Here is a 24092-nt window from a genome sequence, read left to right as displayed (position 1 = left end):
CCAGATCCATAGAAAACGTGCTCCGTGCTCCCGTAATGAAGACGTATGAGTTCATTCCTTTTAACACAGAAATACACGCGAGATGGTGAGTGATTCTGGCAGTCGGTGGGCTCCCTTTTCTTGATCTGAAACCCAACAGCCAACCACGCTGAGGCTTAATTGAAAGAGAGAACAGAGTAAAAATAAGCCATCAGCAACAACAAATGGAAAAGGGAAGACAAAGGCCAGAGAACATACTCTCCTAACTAATTAATCAAGGGCTTTGTTTCCACTAACACATCCGAGTGTGTAGGCTGCGCTGTCTATTAGATTTCTTTCCAAATCTGAGAAATGTAAACACTGCTAAAGACCAGGTAATGAAATCTCTATCGATGTGCCATCCTAGATGGGGCTCACATGTCCGTGTTTTGCTTACATTTTAATTTGCTTCTGCTGGATACTTACCCAGTAATTGCTTAATAAGATTAACCTCCCTGGCCATGTGTGGTGTATCTCGATGAAAACATTAGCAGAGTGAAGGATTATTGTACACCACCAAAAAACCGAGGGGGTGGTATTTAATTAACTTATTGCCAATATTTCCTGACTGTCTCTTTGAAACACTGGAAAAGCAGTCACTTGGAATTGATTCAGATTATTTAAAACGTATAGAATTGGGGAGTGGGGGGAAGGAGGTCACCAAGGAAAGAAATTCAAACCTAAGGTCACTTTCTCTAAAAGACTTAGCCATGTGTGAGAAAATGAAAGCCTTTCTAGCTGTTTTTTTTTTTTTAAAACCAAACTTTATAGCAAGTTAAAGAAGGGATCTGATATGTTCAGTCATCAGAAGAGCACTGTTTTGGTGTTCGGAAATGAAATGTTGAGGCATTTACTTCGAGTGTAAGCAACTTTAAATTCTCACCCCCTTTTCATAAGAGTCCTATTGACAAAATTCATTTGGCGATGATTTGGCAACCATTTTTGCCTGTCTCATAACTCATTTGGAAAACAGCTGAACTGGTGATGTTATATGACTTACACAATATTTTCAGAAGCGGATTGCATCTGAGGGGAAAATTCAGGTCCTTCCAAGACCCCACGGAAAGCGTTTGCTCACTGGTAATTTAGGGGCAGCGCCCTGGGTGAGGACTTGCTCTGGGGGAAGCGCTCTGCCCGAGCTGGCCCGGGAGGCTCAGGCCGAGCCGCGAACGGGAGGAGCGGCTGATCTTGGTTCACAGACGCTGATGCCTCTCAGGGGCCCCTTGTGAAGGGCCATATGTGAAAAGAGTTTGTGTGTCATTTCAGAAGGGCCATATACTTAACGGACATTTCTGTGCCTGAGGATAGCACATGCCTGTTCACTTTCAAATACATATTCTGCATTTTCCTCCAAGGACAGGGTGCTGACATGCAGATCCAAGGACACTCAGGGCAGAATAGGAGAGAGGCCCCTGCAGCAGGGTTTCTCAAGGAGCACCCCTGTTGCCATTTTGGACGCGTGGTTCTTCACTGAGGGGGCTGCCCTGTGCGCTGCAGGATGTTTGACCTCATCTCGGCCTCTACCCACCGGGTGCCAGCTGCACCTACTCTAATTGTGACTATCAAAAAAGTCTCCAGACATTGCCAAGTGTCGCCCCGTGGGCAAAAATCCCCCGGCAAAAACCACAAACCACTGTCGGAAAAGAAACCAAAGTCGCAGGTGGTCTCAAGGCCTGGAGGTGAATAGATTACAACCTTGGCCAACACGTTTAGCTTGGAGCTTTTTGGTCAGTGAAGGCAAGACGTGATCAGTTAAGACCAAGTCTACTTTTCATTGTTAGGCGTAGTTTGAGTTACCTGATAATGGAAAGCATATAATTTCATCCTCGGATAAAACTTTTCCATGCTTCCTTAAAGGTAATTTAGTGTATGATTAGGATAGATGAGCGGAGCAATTATTAAAGGCTGGCTAAGAAGAGAAAAAGTCACCCTCGAAGCATTAGGACAGCGCCGGGGAGAAACATTTCAGCAACATTAGCATCTCGAGATCACGGATGCACACCCGTGAAGGGAGATGGATTCTGGAATCTTCTCTGTGGAAAATGACCGATCTAAGGAAAACTCCAACAAGCTTGCCCACAGAGGCCCAGGGCACAGACCCAGGCCAGCTTTTTCACCTGTCTTCTTATTTGATTTGGGGTAAGTTTCCAAAACCTCCTGGGTCTCAGTTTCTCCGAGATCATTTTTCCTCCTTTAGAGTTGCTGAAATTACACAGTGCTAGGCCTGGCTTGCAGTAGGTGCCCAATAACTGTTAGTTCCTAAGCCTGGCCCACAGTAGGTGCCCCAAAACTGTTAGTTCATAAGCCTGGCACACAGTAGGTGCTCAGTAACTATTAGTACTATTCTCATCTAAATATCCCTGTGGGGTAGTGAGGAAACATGGGGGGCCTACGTGTGCTGAGAGGCAGAGCGAGAGTTTTGTGATTTCCTCCGGATTCAGCAACTATAACCGTGTCACTGGCTGCTGCTGTCTTTTTCTTTTTTAAAGGTGGACGCTTTTTAATAAATTGCATTTATAAGTGACCTGTGTTAGAATATAATAATTCTCCCATCATAATCCCTTTCTACCCATGTTGCACAGCACATACCTTCTGAGTTGCCAATAAAGGGCTACACAACTGAAAAAAAAAAAGATGGGGCAGGAATAATGGTTTTAGCCTGTCTCTGCATCCCTACCTCCCCACATTCTGTTTTCTTGCCTCCTTAGCACCTTCCTAGCACCTTTCCTCCCCCCAGCCCCCTGCAAGAATACAGTTGCCTCATTGCTTCAATAAACATTCCCATTGTCTCCTTCCCTGTTCTTAGAAGAGAGGCTTTGTTCCCCAGTTGTCACAACTCCTTTCTATTCTCTCTAAAGCCCACTGCTCTGAGTCTGAGTCTATGGGGCCAGGCCTGTCGGGGCTTCCTCCCCGGGGAGGCCTCCTCTCTCCCCAGGCGAGGGCTCCCTCCACCCTGGGCTTTCTCCATCGGGAAGGACTTGCTGCAGCTGCTGCTGCTCCGCCCAGGCCTGGGATGCCCTCCAGCAGCTGCAGCCCCTGGCTGCCGAGAGCATAGGTGTGCACACTGCTCCGAGCGGGCACCGCGCCCGCTCCAGCGACTGCCGCCAAACACAGCCCACGGACAGGGGCAAGACAAACAGCTTGTAACGGGGCCTCTCCGAAAGGTGACGCCCCCCCCCCTTTCTTTTCCCCGATGCAGACCCTCCAAGGTTGGGATTAGGAAACCTGAAGCAGCTGGCGGGAGCTCCGAGTTTTCCTGTGACCTCAAGGGGGCGAGCAGCAGCTGTAACCTCACCTTTGCCTCCAGATGGCATCGTTGCCACATCATCGGTTCCTGGCAGGCCAGTCCTTATTCCGTTGTTGAAGGTGTGTCCATCTGCCGGCTGGAGCTGCCAATTGAGTCCGAGCAGATGCATTGCTGCGGGAGAGACAAAGTAATGAGAATATGAATAGATAATTCAGCAACGCAAATGTCAGGGGGGGAGGGCCAGGTGTCTTTTCCAAGCCAGGGCCTTTGAAGGAAGCTGCAGTTCAAAAGTGGCCTGCCCCAGGCCACAGGGGACAGCTAAATACAGAAAGCACAGCTCTGGGTGGTTAGGTCTCCTCTCCTGCCTGGAGCCGAGAGGGTCCCCGTGGCGGGCAGGGGAGGGAGAGAAGGGAGGAGAGAGCAGCCCAGACCTTCCGCGTGGTGCCACCACAGAGGGGAAATGCCCCTTTGGTACCACTGTACAGGGCACTTCTCTGTCATGCCCAGGCTCCCCTCCCCTGGACGCAGCTGTTCTTAGACCAGTGGTCCAGGGGCACTGACAAGGAGTCCCCCAACCTACCCGAAATGCCAATCAGCGTCAAGACAGGGCTCCGGAGATGGGAAACATCAGTACCTGCGTTGTGCTGGCCCCTTGGAAAGCCCACCCCCCAATTAGTCCAAACTCTAAAAATATTTTTCTTCCCCACCCCTATTCATGGTCAGTGAATACTTTACAGCCCATTATGGAAAAAGCTTGGGCGTGGCGGTAGAATGAGGTCCTTTTCTGAAGACATCACAACTCCCCCTGCCCCCAAATACCCACACACTTGACCACAGCGCAGAAGGAGACATTCTGAGGCACAGCCCCGCCTCCTTGCTCAGGAGCCGAGCACGTCTGCACAAGGCCTGCCTTTTTTTTTTTTTTTTTTTAACTATATATATATATTTTTTATTGATTTCAGAGAGAGGAAGGGAGAGGGGGAGAGAGAGAGAAAGATCAATGATGAGAGTGATTGATCAGCTGCCTCCTGCTCGCCCCCTGCTGGGGATCGAGCCCGCAACCCGGGCATGTGCCCTGGCTGGCAGTCAAACCGCGATCTCCTGGTTCATGGGTCGACGCTCAACCACCGAGCCATGCTGGCCGGGCTGCACATTTCCTGCTTCACTTCACTGTGCTCCCCAAACCTTCAAGTGCAAACTTCCTTAAGGTCTTCCTTGTCCATCTGTCTGTCCCAGGGCCCCACTTCCCAGTTAGATTAGCCAACTCACACCCCTCTCTCTGTGCTTCTTGGTGCCTTGCTTGATTGCATGCCATAATAAAACAACCTGCATTCTTCCCAAGCCCCCATCTCTGAAATGCTTCATTTGCAAATCAATAAGGAGTTCATTTCCCTACACATTTTCCATTCAGACAATAATCTCGCCACGTCCGTCTGGCATTGCAACTGGACACAGGCTGACGCTGTTGCTATGTGTCCAGCGCTGCGGGAGAGAAAGGGCCGTTGACAGGGAGGGTGCAGGGACGGGAGAAACAATTAACCGCAGGAAACACAATTAACAATGCTTAGGAAACTGTTCACACAGCAATTAATTCTGCATGCCTGCCACCATTCCAAGTCAGCCTGCATCCCATTAAGGTTAAAAACCTGTCCTCCAACAACACAGCTCAGACCGATGGCCGCAGATTCAGGTGGCAACGGGTCCCGTGTGGACATCGGCTTTTTTTTTTTTCTTTAAATATATCTTTATTGATTTCAGAGAGAGGAAGGGAGAGAGAGAGATAGAAACATCAGTGATGAAAGTCATTGATCGGCTGCCTCCTGCACGCCCCCTGCTGGGGGTGGAGCCCGCAACCCGGGCATGTGCCCTGACCCGGAATCGAACCACGATCTTCTGGATCCTAGGTTGATGCTCAATGGCTGAGCCACACCCAGCCGGACCTGACATCGGGTTTTTTATCACACGTGGTCCCAACTCGGAGCCAGGTGCTGCTTCTAGACATTTCTCTGAAGCACAGGGCCCACTGTTGCAACTCTCTGAGATGATAAACACTAATAAGTGACATTTACTGTATATTTGCTACCAGTGGAACACCTAATTTTCCTCCAAAGTTTATCCTTTCTATGTAGGTCACTAACTTGAAGAGACCAGACTTCGCTGCCTCAAATAATGACATATTTTCCCTGTACAGGTCAGGCAATGAGACCTAATCATGGTCGCTTCAAGTAATGATAGCATCTGATTTGTAATTACGAGGTGAAGGGAACCAAAGAATTCCCTATTTTAAAATGATTTCATAAATGTTTTGATTGGGTTATCAGGGCTTGCCTTGAGCCAGCTCCCGGCTGCCCTGGAGATGTGGTTCTCTGGAGGGGTGTCTCCGTTTTAAGACAGACACGGACAGGTGTCGCAGGTGTAGCTGGGGCTCAGGCCTAACGGAGCTTTGCTTTTCCCACCTGTAGAAGGAGGTGGTGGCGCCGTTGGGCAGAGACGACAACCTCCCCAGCACCCCGTCGGTGTGAAAACTCTTGTCACAGCCGCTCTCCCCTCATGGGACTCCACCCTGTCATTCCGCGCAGAACCCGCTATCGCCCTCAGCTCTGGGGCACAGGGGGCCAACAGCACCCCAAGCCGCCTGCAGGTAAGCAGGGCATCCCTGGTACTGCGTGCTCTCTGTTTGCAAAGAGCCTGCCCCTCCCTTCTTGTTTGGGTCCCGTAGCATCTCTTTTCTTTTTAAAGTATTTTTGAAAACAAGAAACTACAGATGGTGTGAGAAGGGTTGGGGTCGGGGTACGCGCGCACCTTCTCGGACGACTCCCAGAAGCGGAAAGAAGAAATGAGCAAGTGAGGTGGAGCTGGGATGGGGGGGAATGTCTAGAAGCAGCACCACCCCAGCTCTGCTGAGATGGGCTCTGTCCTCACAGCAGACGCAACGCAGCAAGAATGAAACTCAAGTTTGGGCATAGTTTCTGCTGTTCAGTGGAATGTTAAGAAAATAAGTGAGAATTATAGAAGGGGCATAACCACCTTCTCTGTTTTATTGGGGTGGTGGTGGAGAAGAGTCTCAAACAGGCTTCTGGTTACACTTTTTTCTCCTTGATCAGCGATTCCTCCCCTCTTCAGCAGGGAAAGGAGAGCATCTTTCTGGCCTGTGGGCATGGACCGGAGTGTCCTTAGAATAGAGGCCCAGGGGAGCCGTGAAATAAATGAGTTTCCTGACTAAGAAAGAACTCTGTAGATAAGAGCTCTGTTTTATTCTGCGATAGTTCTGCTCTATGGCTGGGGTGAGAGATCAATCAGTCCAACTCCCCTTCACCTCTTGGAAAGGGTCCCTTCTACGGGTAGAATAACAGCTGCTTGGGGACCGAAGGGGGTTAAGCATCTGTCCCCCGGCAGATCTTCGAGGGCCCCGCATACAGAAGGCACTCCTTAAGTGTTTATCCGAGTAGGTAATGCCACATGGGGGAAGGCGGAGGGGGTGGATTGTAGGACATTAGGTTCTTATAAACAAAAAATACCTAACTCTGAGGTGAAAACGATGGAATGAGATAGTGCTGGCAGCAATGGGGACGAGTCTGCAGAGAGAAGCTATTTGGATGATCAGTATATCAGTACCTGTGGCCGGTCCCTGAAGCCCTTCTCTGGCCAGCACTGGAGAAGATTTCCTATAGACGTTTCCTTAAGACTCCTGGCTTACATTTGAGGCGGGTTCTATCATAATCCCCTTTCACCGGTGAGGAAACGGGTGCCTGTGAAGTTTGATCACAGGGGGATTTTGGAATCCAAGGAGGGTTACAGTGGGAGGTGTCACAGTGATCTGGTGACCAATGCTGGTCTGCAGGAGGATCTCAGCGAACCTGGTCTCTTTCTTGCAATTTATGACAATGTCACTGTGGCTGATGAATGACCATTTTCTATACCCAGCACCCCTTCCTGAAGGGGGTCCTATTTTCTCATCTTGTTGAATGCAGATGGGGGCCGTGACCAGGCAGTCATGGCTGAAGGTGACAGAACACAGAATCAGTGAGGAAATAAACTGTTACTGTTGCAAACCACTGAGAGTGCGGGGATCTCTGTTACAGCAGCACACCTGATACTATCTGGATGGATACATTCACTTACAGGGAAAGTGAGAAATTCCATTTTTATACACCAGGTCGCTGTGCATTCCTTGAAGTTATTTATTTATAGGGTGAGGATCCTTTCCAAAACCCAGCCAGGAAGAGTTAGGACACATGGGGGCCACGACATTTGTTTCTATGAATAACAACAAAACAGCTGTTTAAACATGATGTCGTGATATTTCCAATTGTGATCCGCTCTCAGAATCAGATTTTGAAAGCTGAGGAGCCTCAGAAGAGCCAGAGTTATTGCTTCCTCATCTCATGATTTTGGGAGAACACTGGCCTCATCAACTTGCATGTTATGTAATAAGACAGCCTGGGCGCAGCGGGGGTCCCCTCCCCCATGCCCCCAAATGCTCCAGCAGCTCATCCTAAAAGGTCCTGTTCAGACCATCTCAGGGTCAGAAGTGAAATGAGTTTGGGAGGCCCTCTCCCTCATGTTTCTCACCCTCACCGGCAGCCGAAAATGCACAATTTATCATGATTCGACAGGCCCTGCTCCGGAGGGACCCTCGGACAGAACAGCGTGGCTCCGTGGGTCAGCAAGGATGGAGCAGGGAAAGGCTCCGAGTGGAAGCTTGTGTAATCCAGGTGGCAGCCGGGAAATCAGCCACCGAAAACACAGGAGGCAGCCAGACTCTTCGAGTTTCCCCCTGGCTAAGTGGAAAAAACTTCCATCGAGCGCTGAAAGTGAACCAGGCAGGACGGACAGACCACACACAGGCCCCGGGCTGCAGCCAGAATACGAAACAGACCTACCTGCAGTTAGGGTGATATTTCCTAATTGAAGTTGCCTGTTTGGTTTTGGTGCCAGATGGGCTCTAAAAGAAATACTCGGAAGTTGCCCAGGCCAAAAGGAAGGGAGAGGGGTTACAAAGTAACAAAATTCTCCAACCACCACAAGGACAGGAGATTGCAGGCCTGGGAGAGTGGCAGCTGGGAACAGGGGTTGTCTGAAATAGCAATTAGGGCGCGCGTGGGCCCCGCTGAGTGCCACTTAGATCCTTCCGTGTTCATTGGCTGGCAGGGCACCAGCCCGACAAGGGGGCCGATCAATACGTCAGCCCCGCTTCCCGGGGAGCTGCTCGGCCCCTGCTTCTCGCAGAGCGCAAACGTGGGGGCCACGGGGGCTCTGTGCTTGCCGAGCAGGCCCCAGGAGCAGGGCGCATCTGTCAAGACCAGCCCCAGGAAGAGGGGGGGCTTCCCTTTGAAAACGGGAGCCTTCGGGGAAGCAGAGTTTAGGGAGTGGGGGGGGGGGAGCCACACCTGCTGGTCCAGTGGCTCCACGTGGTCAGACTCACTGGGGCCTCAGAGATGCTGGCAAAGCCCCTTCAGAGAGCAGGGAGGACGACCGGAAAGGCCGGGGCTGGGGCTCCCTGCTCCCGCATCAGCCAATTTAGTCAACAATGTCAGGCCCCCCTGGGAAATGTCGCCGATTCCAAAAGTGCCACTGCCTAGAGAAGAGAACCACCCCGCGGAGTAATCAGAGTTCGCGCGTAGGCGCGCTAAACCCTCAACTTGCACAGGCCACCTGCAAAGGCAGTTCTGCAAATAGTCGTGGAAATTAACACATGCAAATAGACCCACTCAATGACATGGGGGCAATTAACAGTTATTTTGACAATGTGCCAGGTATGGGGCTCATTAGGTTAATTGTATCATTCATTTGTGTGTGTGTGTGTTTTTTTAATCATTCAGCAAATATTTATTTTTGTCTGTCAGGTAGGTCCCAGGCACCCAGAATAAAGCTGTTAGCCAGTTCCTTGCTCTCATGGAACTTACATTCTAGTGGGGACAGAGAAACTAACCGCGTAAGTGAAAACTAGAGCGTGGGGTTAGGGAATCCCAGGGGCGGGGGAGACGGAATTAAAGGTCCCTGTGTTTGAATGAGGACTGGTGAAGGATGGCAGCTGCGACGGGTAACAGCTCAGCCAAGGCCTGAAGGAAGTGAGCGAGCAGTTCATGCCGGCGTCCGGGGGGGAACGTTCGAGGTTGGGGTGGAGTTGGTGGCTTCTACCTGAGTCGGGCGGGTGACACTGAGGATTCTAAAGGGGACAAAAGCTCACTTATTTCCAATCCCACCCAACAGGGTGGCAACAGAATCCACATCTCCTAGAAAAGGAGACTGAGCTTTAGGGAGGTTAAGTGACTCGCCCAAGATCACCGAGCCAGTAAGCGGGAAATCTGGGATTCGGACCCAGACTCTGGCGACTGAGGAGTCAGAGCCGCCAGCCCCACCCTGCCTCCCGCCTGCAGTGGCTCCTTCAGAGTCCTGACTGTCACCACGAATGAGCAACACCGACAGGGCGGGTGGGCGACAGAGTCACAACACTGTCGAGGCCCACTCAGGACCAGACACCTGCCTTTGTGAGCAGTCATCAGTCCTCTATAAATATGCCCAGCTTACTGTTTCACTGAAAGTGATCGCCACTGTCAGTAAGAAAGAAACGTTTGGCGACTTCCACTCATAGCCAGGCCGACGGACGACATGTTGGGCGACTTTTCCCTGGGTCTGTGGGCTCAAGGAGGAAGGGCCGCTGCCACGTAATAACAGCACCCTTTTTAGGCATGCTGCCTGTATGAAAATGACCAAACCGGCTCGAAAGAAGAGATGCAGCGAAAACCGGGAGGGATGGCATTCTTGGAAAGGCCTTAAGTCTTAAAGGAGTTTAAGACATTGGAATTGTAAAGGAGTTTTGAAAAAAAATCCCTTTCACTCTGCCTTGGGGGCGTGATTTCTCTGATTCCCCCCCCCCCCCACTATTATTATGCATTCAACAGAACGAGTTTTCAAAGCGCTGCAGGGAAGTTACACCCACAGGCCCCTTTGCGGGCAATGGGATGCGTGCACCCGCCTCCCACGGGGGCCCTGAAACTGACTTGCCCGCATCCAACTTCCAGCTCCCATCTCCCAGAACGGTTGCAAAGCTTGTGGTGTAGGAATCAGAGGAGGAAGGAGGGGTCATAGATGCTGCTGGAATCCTGGCAGGACCCCTGGACGAGAAGGGGGCGCTCTGCAGAAACGTACCTGCATTTGCACCTCTCCCTGTGCCCCCTTACCCTCCAGCCATAGTGCCGAAATGGCCATCGTGGGGATTTCTGTCTGTGTCACTCACATCCCAGGCCCTTGCTAATGCAGGGAGGCTTTCTGTCCCCTCCTGCCTGTGTGCCTTGAGGACAAGGGGACAGCTGCCTGAGGCAGCCCTGGGACCAGGGAGCAGTGTGTTCTCGAGACAGGAAGAATCCACATGGAGGGACCAGCGTATTAATCAGTTCCTGTGACAGGCTCAGGATGGTACAGCGAGTGGGAAGTGGTACGAAATTAATCAATTCCTGTGTTTGGAGGAAAAGAGAAAACGGGGTGCCTTGCAGCTTCGGGATGTATGGAGCCCCAAGCTGGTGTCATCCCTACCTGTCGTCCCCGACTGTTGACACTGGATCTGTGGTGTCTGGTGAGCTCAGGTGACCTCTAACAAGGCCCACCCCCCAGCTCTCAGCATCACCGGGCAGATCAATACGCAAGACAGACACGTGCTCAGAGCCGCTAGCTGTTCCTGCGCCGAGCCCCCCCGCTGCGCCCTGGAGGACTGGCCACGCCGGTCCCGCGTCCCACCGAGCCGGCTCATCCGCGGGCGCGAAATACAGACTCGGAGCCGTTCGCCTCGCAGGGTATCACTCACCGCCCCAACCACCCTGTTCCTGTGGCTGCTTCTCCCAGGAAAGAAATAAAATGAAGGCCTTTCTTTCTCCAAGAAAGGGCCCATGTGATCAAAATACCTTTACAGAATGATAATATTGGTGGGCTTTACGCCGCAAATAAATCATGGTCTGGGATTTTAAGAGCTTTTGTGATAGCAAAACACATCCCCACGATCGGTACACAGACACCTACACGCACCTTTCTCCATCCCCCCGGAAGCTTGTCATTCAGTGCTGACGACCCAAACAATCCTTGTCTTCTTTTAAGAACAGCAACTGGCGTCCTTGGTAAAGAGGGCGCCGGTCTGCAAGACCCCCGACTACAAAGGAATGGCGGTGTAGCCTGCAAGCGGCAGGCAGACCCTGGGATCCCAGGAAGCAGACCTCATGAATGTTTTAGAGGATATGATGTCCTATCGATCCACAGGGGTGCCATGTGCCCTGGAACAAAGAGGCAGAACTCTCCTGCGAAAAACAGCCTCCTGCAAGAGAAAGTGCTGAGGGGGTCAGGGAGGTGGCAACTAGGGCGCTGGCCACACTCTGTTCCTAGGACCTGTTTCTTCCTTCCCGAGGCTGTGGCCAACAAGGGAAGGAGGGTCCGGATCATTTCCCTTCCTGAGTCCCCGGCAGCCCCCAACAAACTGCTTCCAACCAGCCTTCTGATTGGACTCTGGAGTCCACAGCCAGGCAACCTGAGACCAGCAGCAGAGGCAGGGAGGCCTCAGGACAGGGTAAAGGAGGAGCTATGTCCCTATCTGGGGTCCCTGAGATATGCCAGATTCATCCCCCTAGGGTATGAATCCCCATATGACTACACAGAGGCAGATGACCCCGCGCCAATGAATTAACCTCACCGAGCGTCACTTTCCTTAGCTAGAATAGAAGCTAACATGTCACACACTGTGCCCAGCACTTTATAAGCATCACCTTATTCCCCCTTTACGAGAAACCTAGAGGTGGCTACTGTTATTCCTCCTGTTTCATAGATGAGAGAATGGAGGGGGAAAGGCACTGGAAAATTTGCTCAAATTGAGTGGGCTGGTAGGTGGGGGCAGCTGGTTGTAAAACCCAGCACACGCTTCCAGCCATGTATTCTCACTCTATAATTATATCTCTATGGGTAGAAGGGTGGTCAAACCGAACCTATAGAGTGTTGTGTGAATACAGGAGGCAGGGATCTGGGAGTATTGGACACATAAGAGGCACGGAAGAAATGTGCCTCATTTCTTGCTGGGTCTTGGGTCATTGTGTCATTACAACAATGGTGATCATGGCTAACTTTTACTGAGCACTTAGTGTGGGCCAGGCACAGATGTTATGATGTGTGTATCTTCCCATTTGACAGATGAAGAAGCTGAGGCTCAGAGAGCTGAACTAACACACAGCTGGTAAGTGGTAGAGGTGGGATTTGAACCCGAGCCCTGTGGCACCTACAGCCTGAGTACTGCACCTTCCCAGCTCATAGCAGGACAGCTGTCAGCTCAACTCCAATGCCAGCGAAGACTAGGGAGGTGGAGATCCCCCATTTGCAGAAAGCCTCGATCAGAGAAAGCTTTGTGGCTTCCTCCCTGCATTGCCTCAGAGTGGCAGAACCACAGTCAAGATGGGCTCAAAGGCCATGTGGTCCAGACCTTTGCTGGACAGAGGATGACCTTGAGTCCTACTTAGGTGAAATGACTTGCCCCAGGTCTTGATGACCGATGACACTGGCTAAGGCAGAATTGAACCTTGGTCTCTTGACTTTGTGGGTTTCTCTCTATTGTCTTCTTCCAGGGCCTTAAAGACAGAGAATCCTGAAGCCTACAGGCAATGCGACGCCTTGTTAAAGAGAAAATGAGCGACTGCAGAGGCGGCTTTTTCTCTCACCCACTTACGATTTTTATTACTTCTCTGTGCAAGATAGGGCGTGAGCAAAAATAACTTGTTAATAAATTAGTCAACAAAAGAGGCATTCGGATCCTTCCTGATCCCAGATTCATTAGGCTGGGTTTCTATAACGACTTATGTCTACTGCAGAACTAGAAGTTCATTCACAACTGGAGTCTGAAATCGCCGTTTTCCTACATCCACCGGGACCAACGGCGTGATGGTCGATAGGGACGTGTTCCCTCCCGCATGGGAGCTCGGCAATTTTTCAGGAGTGAGAAATGACTCGGAGAGATAAAGACGCTGAGCAGATCCTATATATAATTCTCATCTCCATTTGGGCATTTGTTCAGCAGAAGCCAAATTAGGCACATGGGGAGGCTGCCGGTGTTCTTTTCAATTTTTAATTTTTGACATGGTGTGCTCAAGGATTTTTTTTTTTTTTTTTAAACTCCGAAATCAAAAATCTTGTATTAGCAAATTGAGCTTGATCTTACTCTTAAATGGTTTTTAGTTAAGTGGATTTCACGGGCCTAACTTGAAACACTTTAAACTGGATTCTGATGGAAAGGAATCGTGTGTTAAAAAAAAATTAGTTCTCTCTCTCAGGGCCTTATCATGTAGTGGGGAAGGAGATGCCCAGAAACACAGGAGCCCTGGTCCTCTGATACCAACAGGGTCAATATTTTACTGGGCAAAAGAGAATCTGGGGTTGGGGGCATTTTTTTTGAAATGCAGGCCAGCCACCTGCAGCCATGAAAAAAGAACCACATTTTCACCTGCAATTAGATAAATGACACAATTAGACTGATCTTGAGTTTGTGACAGTTTACTTGCTAGGAAGAGCGCAGTCCGGGTGCGCCCGGCTCACCCGCAGCTGGGGAGCCGCGTCTGCTCTGGCACCAGCCTGGTGGACAGAGTCCCCGGGACCCGCCGGCCTGGAGCTCCAGCAAGGAGAGTGCACCTGGACATCCCCCCCCCCCCCCCCCCCCCCCCGTTTTCATCACGTAGCTCTTTCAGGCTGAAGTTTCTCAATATGCCCCCTCCTGGTCTTCTCGGATTTCATTTAGTCTTTAATGTAATATAAGACACTCCCGAGGTAGGTGTTTTATCATCACGATTTTATTAACGAAGACAATGAAGCTCTCTGCCCTTCTACGCCATGCCTAATGTCAAGGGTTGCTGGATTTATTTTTTCTTAAATTTGTTAATCTGGCCACTTTGTTGAGTTCCCACAGTGAGGACTGAATCTCGGAGGCAGCTCTGTCCTCCCGCAGCCCCGGGAACAGCCTCCTAGGTAGGCGGGGCCCTCAGATCCTCTCAGCTCTGCTCCAGGTCTGTCAGAAAGAACCGTCCCAGGTAACCAGACTCGGGTCTCTCCTGGGGACAGCTGCACCTTTCAGCTCTCAATGTCATTTGCATTCAGCTTCTGGTCCAACAGAATTATAACATGGGTCTCATCATCTGTGGCTTGAAATTTTCTAGTAACTACATTAGATAAGTAAAAATGAATTCAATAGTATGTTTTTAATCTCGTATGTCCAAACTATTATCAGTTCAATATGCAATCAACATAAACATCATTAATGAGGTATTTTACTTTCTTTTTTTTGGGCAAATTTCCCATTTGGTTCGTATTTGATGCTCAGAGCGGATCTCAATTCGGATCCTGAATTTTCAGTGGTTCAGCGAAATACGGTCTTGCCAAGACAATAAAAGTGTGTTAAACAGAAAAATATTTTCTATCGCTTCCGTTTTAAATTTTCAATGAATTACAGTGAAATAGAGTGGAAAATTCAGTTCTTCAGTCACACTGACCGCGTTTCAAGGGCTCAGTAGCCACACGTGGCAATTGGACGGCACTGTTTCTAGACCATGCGGCTCAATGGGGTTCTTTGGGGCTGATTTCCTCCTCGGGGCTCCCTGGACATTTTGTACCCACACCTCTTACAGCATTTATGGCTTTACGTGATAATTGTTTACTGATCATCCTACACCCCTTTCCCCCAAACTTTGAGCCATGAGCACCTTGAGGGGTGAGACTGAGTCTCCGTCCCCCAGCTTTGAATTTGTCCCAGTGACCAGTATCAGGTTTAGAACACACTAGTGTCCAAGAAAGACTTATTGAATGAAAGAGTGGCTTGACAACTTGTGTTAAAAAAGTGCAATTAATTGAGGTCTGACAGTGTCCCAGGCTAAGGATAATAATGGTAATAGTAATAATATCTACTGAATTCTGACTTTGTGCCAGTCTCCCAGTTACTACCTGCTTTTAAGGCATTTCTCACTTAATCATCCCTCCAAAGAAACCACCTTGGAGGCAGGAATTATTATTCCCATTTTACAGATGAGAAAACAGAGGCTTAGAGAGATTAAACGGCTTGCCCACTCTCACACAGTCACTAAGTGCCAGAGCCAGGACTGCGGAGATGTATCTCAACCCCCCGATCAGTGTTTCCCTAACCTCAGTCATCCCCGACCACGTTCATGATTTTCACTACATCCGGTGTCCCCTGGTGCTATTTCCTTACCACATTTCAAAATCAATCCCCCTTTTAAAAAAATGTTAATCTATTTCGCTTCATCCCCAAATAATGTCGTGAAATGAAAAGCTTGATGTATTGTGAGACATTAAAATAAACATGTGCCTGCCGTAGCTGGGAAACACCGTCCCTGCTCCATCACACCTGACTTATAACACTTGTCCTTCTTTCTGTTCCCAAAGACACAGCCTATTCCCGGGTTTCCCTGCCCGCCGCAGGGGCCTAAGAAGGAAAGACACCAGCGGTAGAGGAACGGGCTGAGCGCAGGGCTCCCGCGCCTGTCTTCTCTCATTATTTCTAACAGTATGAAGACAGTGCAGAAGCAAACCACAAGACCTAACCTCCCACGCCCTCCGCCTTGAAGCTCCCTCTCACTTCCCCAAGGGCAGGGGACAAAGGCTGCTTCAGAAGGCGGTGCCCACGGGGTCAGCCCGCCCTGCGGACAGCTTTCCCACTTGACGCCCAGGGCGAGGCCAAGAGCGTCTGGCATCGGTTAGAACCCAAGGGCCTCAAGCTCCCTGCCTGTCTACCCTCAGCCCTGGGGGAGGGGGCATCTCCCCAGCCCAGCCCACCACAAGCGTGTTCCTGGACAACCGAGTTTTTACTGAATTCCTAAATTTACCAGCAATCATTGAGCGCCTGTTATATCCAGGTGCTGCAAACCTCCAATGTGATTTTCGGTAAGAATGACAGCCCACACCAATATAGCGCTAACTGTGCGCTAGACACTTCAAATATTTAGACATAAAACTGTTATCCTTTTATAGGTCAAACACAGTAGAATAGCAGTAATTTTACACGGTCCACCTTAATCACTTAGTACAATATCTCAAGAATGGGATACTTGTATTACACCCATTTTAAAAATCAAAACCATGAGAAGAAACCACGAGAAGAGAAACCAAGTAATCTCACCCAAGGTCACTCTGTCAGTAGGGGTAGAGCTGGGCTTTGAACTTGAAAACTTGGGCTCAGAGCTCTTAACTGCGATGCTTTCTGCCTCTTGCATTAAAAGTGCCCCCCCCCCCCCAAAGAATGCCGTCTTCCGTCTAAAGGCTAGACTATATTTCTGGTGCACTGTGGGTAGAATATACTTTTGTGAAAATAACAGAATGTGGTGGTTAGAGCAGCTTTGGAAACCGGCAGACCTGTCCTTAGTGCCTGTGAGGCTCTGGGAAAGTTCTGCTTTTTGTTTTTCGATCTCTCAGACCCTCCGTTTCCTCATCGGTACAAGGTACAAGGGGGACTATGAAAACTCCCTAGCTCACAGGGGAGTTGTCACATTAAATAAACTAAAGCATGCAAATCACTTAGCTCAGCTTGACACAGAGCTAAGAGCTCAGCAAACAGCAGTGATTGTGTGGACCGGCCAGAAATAACCTTGTCTGTCTGGAGAAAAATCTTTCCGATTCCAAATAGCTAAGTAACAAGCAGATAGCCCGTGCCCAGGAGAGAGTCTACCATCTGAATGAAAACCACAGAATACTTGGAGGAAATACGCAGGGATCATCTCCCCCAGAGCCATTTTCCAGGAGAGGCTGCCGAGACCTGGAAGGGCTGGGCACCTTGGCAGAGGGGCGGCATCGTCACCCGAGAGGCACAGCCGCCTCACCTCATCACGGACTCCCGAGCTGTCTTTTCGGAGGGATGTGTGAAAGCGGAGCCTCAGACCTGCTGACCTGATTCTCACGGTTCACGCACGTGGGTATCAGTAGCAACACTGTGAAGCGGTTGGGAGGTGCAGTGGGGGAGGGAGAGGAAGGTGAGTGTAGGGGGGCAGGACTCAACTGATTTCCATCCACCTCCAGAGTTACCCCAAATAAACAGTCTAAGTAAAAACAAGTTTCCTATCCAAATGTAGCTTCAAGACAAGCCCCCGACCTCCCTCTTTCCACCCAGATTGCCACCCCTAACCACCTCCTCTGTTAATATCCTGGAGATGCCATTGTGTAAAAAGCACATTAAACAGCAATGGCTTCTGCTGTGAACCTGGTACCCGTGATGCAGGTGCTCACAGGATTAGCGTTGACACTGCAAGAGGACAAAGGCTTGCGGGTGGGAGGGCTCGGGCAACAGGCGGACCCTACCTGCTACTCTGCGCCTGGTGCCCAGTCGGGCCCTGGGTGCAGTGGTGACCGAGACACTGCTCCTCTCAGGAGGCTCACGGTTAGGCCAGTGGTGTCAGGCTGTGGTTCCCAGACCAGCAGCATCGGCACCCCGAGAACTTGTCAGAGATGCCAATAAGTGGGCCTCATTCCAGACCTACAAATCAGAAGCTCAGGCAGGGAGGGCGCCCAGGTACTGTGGGTGAACAAGCCCCCCAGGAGATTCTGATGAGTGCTGAGGTTTGAGAACGTTTTCCCAGCACAGTGGATGTTTCCTGGACTCCCAGCCATACACTACCGGCCACTGCGATAGAATTTTTAAAAACCCATCAGAACTTATGTACAAACAGCCCTCTGTACACGTCACATTTTCTACCATTACTGGATGTGCGAGGATAGAGGAGATTCACAATTGAAGCCATGTGTCATAAACTCTAAGGGTGAAAAGTTTAGGCATGTGTCTGTTAGTGGCGGGGGGAGAGTCTGAGAGAGGGGATATTTTAGGCAGTGGCTCCCAAATGTCAGGGAGGGAAGGCTCTGTCCTTCACTCTCTGGGCAGCCCTGGCCGAGGCAGGTGGGCCGTGGGGTCCCCTGCTCTGTTGGGCGGGATGAGTGCGTCCCCAACCTCCGCTCTCAGGCACAGAGCTGCCTGGAGCCAGACAATGTGAATGTTGTCTGTAAGCTCTCCCAGGGCAGATTCCTTTTTTCTACAGTCCCTGAGACTGAACTCGGGAGTTTGAGCCGAGATGCTGAGCATCCGTGTATTAGCTTAGGGCAGGAGGGCTCAGCTCCACCTAGCTTAAGCAAAAAAGGGGACTATTTGGAAGGCTGTTAGACAGCTCACAGAAGCAAAGGAGCGGCTGGCCATCAGTCCCGTCTTATCCTCTGCCGATGGGCTATCTCCATGAGGGGCAGGCCACGGCCACAAAGAATGCCACGCTCATGTTCCCTGCCCCTGCGGCCACCAGAGAAAAGAGTGCTTCATTTGTCCAGCTTCACTTGTAGACATCCTTGCCTAGGATGTCTGCTTGTCCCAGCTGGGGTCATTGGCCTCCCTTGGGTCAGTCACTGTGGCCAGGAAGGGACAAGGACAGTATTGACCCCACCTGGGCTCAAGGTCTCACCTAGAAAACACAATGAAGAGGGTGTTGACTATAGACCTGGCCGCCAAGTAAAATTTCCAGGTTAAGAAATAAAAATCAGGATGTCAGTTAAAAATTTGAATTTCCCATGCTATATTTGGGACATACTTATTTGTACTAAAAAAGCATTATTCAATGCTTTACCTGAAACTCAAGTTCAGCTGGGTGTCCTAACATTGAATCTGACGATGCTATAGCCACGGGGATGGGTGTGAGTCAGCCCCTCCTCCCCCCATCTACCACAACCTTGAAGGGGGACAGAGCTCTCCATGGAGGAAAGCGAAGTCCATGCCTGGCAGTCCAAGCCCCTTCCCCATGTTGCATTGGGATGGCTCTCTGCCCAGATAAGAATCTGGTTCAGGCATCTACACTTTCTAGAAAGTGTCAAAACCGCCTGGCTGTTTGGTGTGTAAAACATATGGGTGACTTTTTAATCCACCACGCTGAGTCCTGGGTGGCACCTGAGGAATTTACCAGAAATTCCAGCTAGGATGAAATTATGATTCCACTCTTGGCAAACTCCCTGGAGACATCGGATATTGAGAGAGTCAGCATGAGGCTCCCCAGCTGGTCAGGGCCCGTCTCCCGGGCTGGATGTCCGTTCCCTCCTCCCAGAAGGCTCACTAAAAGTCTGCAAGGTCCACCCCTTTGTAGTCTCAGCTGAAGGTTTGGAAACCCCAGCTCTCTGCAGGCTCCATTTGCGCCAACAGTATTTGATTCCTGTAAATATTTACTGAACTTGCTCTGCAGTCAAGGCACAGCCATTTCTTCTCTTCCGTCTGAAAGGAAGTTTATTACACAAAGTAACAGGTGATGTCTCCTTACGACCACATAAATCTGCTGCTGTACCTGTGAGCTGAACGTCTTAGCGAGAACAAACAGTTGTTCTCGAAACATTCCACATGGAGGAAAACAATAAAGCCAGAAACAAAAGCAAGGCAGCAAACGAACTTATACAGAGATTTATTCTCTGTTCGAATATTTAACACAAGACAGAACCGCCCAAAGCTGAAGTTCAATTATATCTCCGAAAGGGGGAAAACCAATCAGTTTGACTGTCGTTTTCTTTACACAACACTGTCTTATTCTGGCGATGAGGAGTGACTCTTCCAGCATCAGGGATCCAAGGAAGAGCCCCGAGCTATGGGGTGAAGAACTGAGCTCGGACTTATCCGACACACAGAGTCTGGGGTCAAGGTCAGTGCTGGGCAAGATTTCGAGCTGAACTGCTTTTCTATGGTGTTCTCCAATCTGGTAACAGAGGCTACGGTGCCTGAAAATCTCCAGGTGAATCACCTGAGTTTCAGTGAAATACAAAGCCTCTGGGCAGCATGCTTGGATTTAAGGGGAAGACTGTATTTCTTCTTCTGGGAAAGCTCCCTGCACTGAGAACAGGCTCCTTAATGAGGTGGCAGTGATCTCAGAGCTGACCCTCAACGTCCTTTCCACAGAGCCTGAGCTTCGTATGGTCAGCAGCCAACTCTCAACAGGTGAGCTTGACTTTGGGCTCTACAGTCTTTCTGGGAAATGTGATTTAGGGTCATCGAGTGTGTATGTGTGTGGGGGGAGCTAATTTCCTGGCAGGTGCGCATGTGATCACTGTGTCCGTGAGAGGGATTATCATTTTAATAAGTGGCTTTCGCTAATTAGTTTATTTTTGCTGAGATGGTCCCATTCCACACTCCTAAAGTGATACCCTGATTTCATATAGAAATTGGAGAGCCGATTGGCTCCTGAATGGTGCTGGGTGATTCTCTTGCGTTGGCTCTACCTGGGGAGGCAGCTGTGTGTTCGGGAAGGGCAATGACTAAGTATGTCCGGTTCACTGTTGTACACCCTGAACCTAGCACAGTAAAAAACAATCTTTACTTACCTCCTTCCTTCGCTAAGCACTGTGCCAAGAGCTATTTGAAAACTATCTCATTTAATCTTTACAAAACCCCATGGACAGGCACTATGATCACGTCCTTTTATAAGGGGGGGAAACTGAGTCACAGGGAGGTGAAGTATTTTACCTGTGCTCATGCAGCTGGTAAGTGGGAAAAACTGGGATTGGATTCTGGGCAGCCTGGGTTTTGGAGTCTGTTCTCTTACCTTGTATTAGAAGATATTTGTTTTATCAATTAATAAGGGGATGACTGGTAAGAGTAAGTTTAAAGTGCTTTGTGACACAACCATGGTTTCCAATCTTAGTTATCAGGCCCAGAATTCACACGAAATCCCCCGAAAGCACTACCGTTTCAGCATTTTTCTCTCTGACTCCAGCCCGTGACCTTCCACGACCTCTACAGCTCATCCTGACTCCCCCCCAGCGTGCTTCTCAGCTCTGCTCCGCGCCGCCCGCCATGGGACTGCTAATTGCTAATCCCACGTCAGGAGGTAAACGTTTAGGTGGACACTGCTTCCGCCCGCTCTTTGCCTGTCGAGAGGGGTCCCGAACGCTCAAAGGAACTGGGGGGGTCAAAGCTCCTCACACAAAGACACGCTGCCTGTGACTGCAGCCGACGTGCTGAGACTCAGAAGAGGCCCACCTGAGATCACACCTTGAGAAGAGCAAAGAAATAGCAAAGCTCCCAACTACAATTCTCCCTGGACGGGTGAATAAGAAGTTGTGTTTTTCTCAATTCACAAGTCCACTCTGCATCGCAGGTGGGCCCTGATCACAGCCCTAGGAAGGGAGCCTGTGCCTCTGAGCTTGGGTGGGCGGGAGATGTCCCAAACAGGGCCATCAAAGCCCAGCCTCAGCGCTCAGCGGCTAATTAAGCCTTCACTGCTGGTCAGCGTGGCAGCTATTTTAGGTTAGACAACTTCTGGGTGGTCTCTTTACGCTCCCATCTTTTCACGTATGATTCACACAAACAAATCTCGAAATGGTGGGATTTCTGCCAACCCACAGGACACGTGCTTCTTGAATTCCATACCAAGGAGGAGGCCTGCTGGACCCACACACTTGCGCCTGCCCTTGGGAACTCACGCCTGGTCAACAAGCTTTACCATTTTCTACTCAGCTCCCGATCACACCACGTAGACCCAACACTTGAGGCTTCTTTTTTCCACTTGAATTCCGATTTTGAATCCCTGTTGGAGATACCTCATCTTCTCAAGATCACATCATCTGTTATCTGTTATTTTTTATTTACGATCACATTACCTGCTAATGTCCATCATCAATGGGGAACGGTTACCCGACACTAAAACACATTGCGGGAGGAAGGAAAGGATTCTACTTTCCAACCAAACCAATTTCCAAGAGTTGCTACCAAAGAGAAGCGTCAAACCCTTTTCCTCTTTAATCATTTCAAAAACTTTTAATGAATCTTCTTTTCAACAAATAATTCCATTAGCATGGATGCTATGCAAATGATATGCAGGGCCTGCGTTTGTTTGGCTTCCTCGAAATTGTTTCCAAAACCTGATCACATCAAATATTTTTCAGTTTATGCAAAACAGAACCTCTCAATCCATTTTTTTTAAAGAGTATGCAGTTTTTCATTTGCATGTGAGTCCCAAGTGGTACATCTACACTTCGAATGCAGGATTAACAGATTTCCATGTCTGTCCTGCATTTTGAAACTTAACCATAGATAAGTTAGCTTCATACACCAAGGGCCTTAAGTATCTGAGATTGGATGACCTTATAGGGATACCTGGATGCAGGAGCTTGGCACACAGATGGCACCAAGGAAACCTGTTTTCCCATAAAAAATACCATTTTTGTACTTAGCTGTTTCAGAGAGAGTTCTTTCACAAACCGATCTCCGGTCATCATGAAAAATTCAGGGACAAGAATATGTTATCTGTAGCTAAGAAATCATTCAGGTCCTGGGGTCCACAATTCCGCAACTAAAACCCTCTCCCAGACTGCTCTTTCCCAGCCTGGGAGGCGGCCTGGCAGTACCACCTTCTCGCTGCCACCGAGCAGCGTTGTGGCTTGAGAGAGCCACGCACGATCACACTCACTGTAGCATCGACTGTTTTTTTCTTAATTGTCCTGAGATCCTAGAAAGGAAACAAGCGTCTGTGCTGACAGAGGAGCTCAGCGTGAACCCTCATTTTTCACATGGAGCTAATTAAAAACTGAAATTAGTTAAATATGGAAATGACACTTGCAAGCACTTTAGTAGAATTCTGGCAAAATCCCTCCGGAGTGCTGTGACATTACCTGCTGCTTCGAAAGTCCCCGACTGAATTTCACAGTTAAAAGGCTGAGCAAAGGGAAAGTTATTATTGAGATTTCAGATTCAGAATGTGTCTGTAAAACTCCAAATTAAATTTCATGGCTGGCCCCTGAGTGGTTGGCGATAACATAACGCAGGCCAATGGATGGGGCCGCCAACAGTGTCCCTGCGAGCAGAGGCCCCGATTACCCCTCTGTGGGCATGGCACCGTGGGTGGCATGTGTGCGACAGTCAGAGGGTGAACACGTGTATTTTTCCCAGAATTTGACTCAAGGCGGTTCATGCAAACCAGGTCCAACAAAGAGCCTAGACTCATGCACGGGGTGTGATGGGGCCAAGTATAATTTCTTGGGGGTAACAAGACACGCTTCTCACATATGGATGCTTTTTATAGATCTCTCTCCTCCCATCTATCTATAAATAAATGCATATATGTACATAAATGTATATGTGTGTGTGTGTATATATGTATATATATATATATATATCCCTCCATACATGTATATGTCTTACAGGCAGGTCACAGTTTTTTTAAATCCTCACCAGAGGATATTTTTTCCATTGATTTTTGGAGAGAGTGAAAGGAAGAGAGGGAGGGGCAGAGGGGAGAGAGAGAGAAACATCGATGTGAAAGAGACACATCAATTGGTTGCCTCCCGCACACAGCCCCACCATGCCGGGATCCAACCTGCAACCCAGGTACGTGCCCTTGACCGGGAATCGAACCCCTGACCCTTATGGTGCGTGGGGCCCATGCTCTAACCACTTGGACTCACTGTCCAGGGCAGTGTGTCAGTTTTTGTTCAGCATTGTGATAACCCATCATGAAGCAGGGAGGTCAGACAGCGTGAGACTCACAGGGAAGGGAGAACGGTCTTCTCTCCAAGTCCCTGCTAGAACAAATATCCTTTGCAAGTGGACAAAGAAGGGGGACCTTCTGCGTCGGTGGAAACAGACCACCGCCCAACACGCCATGGGCCCCCTTTACAGGCCAAAGCAGCAGCGTTGCTCAGGGGCAAATTACACGTTTGTCTGTATCGGCATACAATTTAATTAAACCCGCCTCCGGGTCCGACGGCTCTGGATTGGCGGCGGGGTACTTGGGAAGTCCTGCCGCTCTTCAGACAACTGGAGCACTGTGATTTTATTGTTTTTCCGACACCCCATCCA

The 24092-nt window shown here is 49.7% G+C and overlaps 1 protein-coding gene across 1 annotated transcript in view; it reads right to left on the bottom strand.

The window, feature by feature from the left end:
* TENM2 (teneurin transmembrane protein 2) overlaps nucleotides 1-24092 on the bottom strand; it is a 258817-nt gene that overhangs the window by 179416 nt on the left and 55309 nt on the right. Inside the window, exon 4 of the mRNA XM_087816191.1 lies at nucleotides 3314-3436. Within this exon, the coding sequence (XP_087672317.1) occupies nucleotides 3314-3436 (123 nt within the window). The remainder of the gene's footprint in view (nucleotides 1-3313; nucleotides 3437-24092) is intronic.

The sequence above is a fragment of the Miniopterus natalensis genome, chromosome 4 (assembly GCF_054644295.1).
Source record: "Miniopterus natalensis isolate mMinNat1 chromosome 4, mMinNat1.hap1, whole genome shotgun sequence".
Taxonomy (NCBI): Eukaryota; Metazoa; Chordata; class Mammalia; order Chiroptera; family Miniopteridae; genus Miniopterus; species Miniopterus natalensis.
The sequence above is the reverse complement of the archived record's forward strand: the minus strand, read 5'-3'. Positions and strand labels throughout refer to the sequence as shown.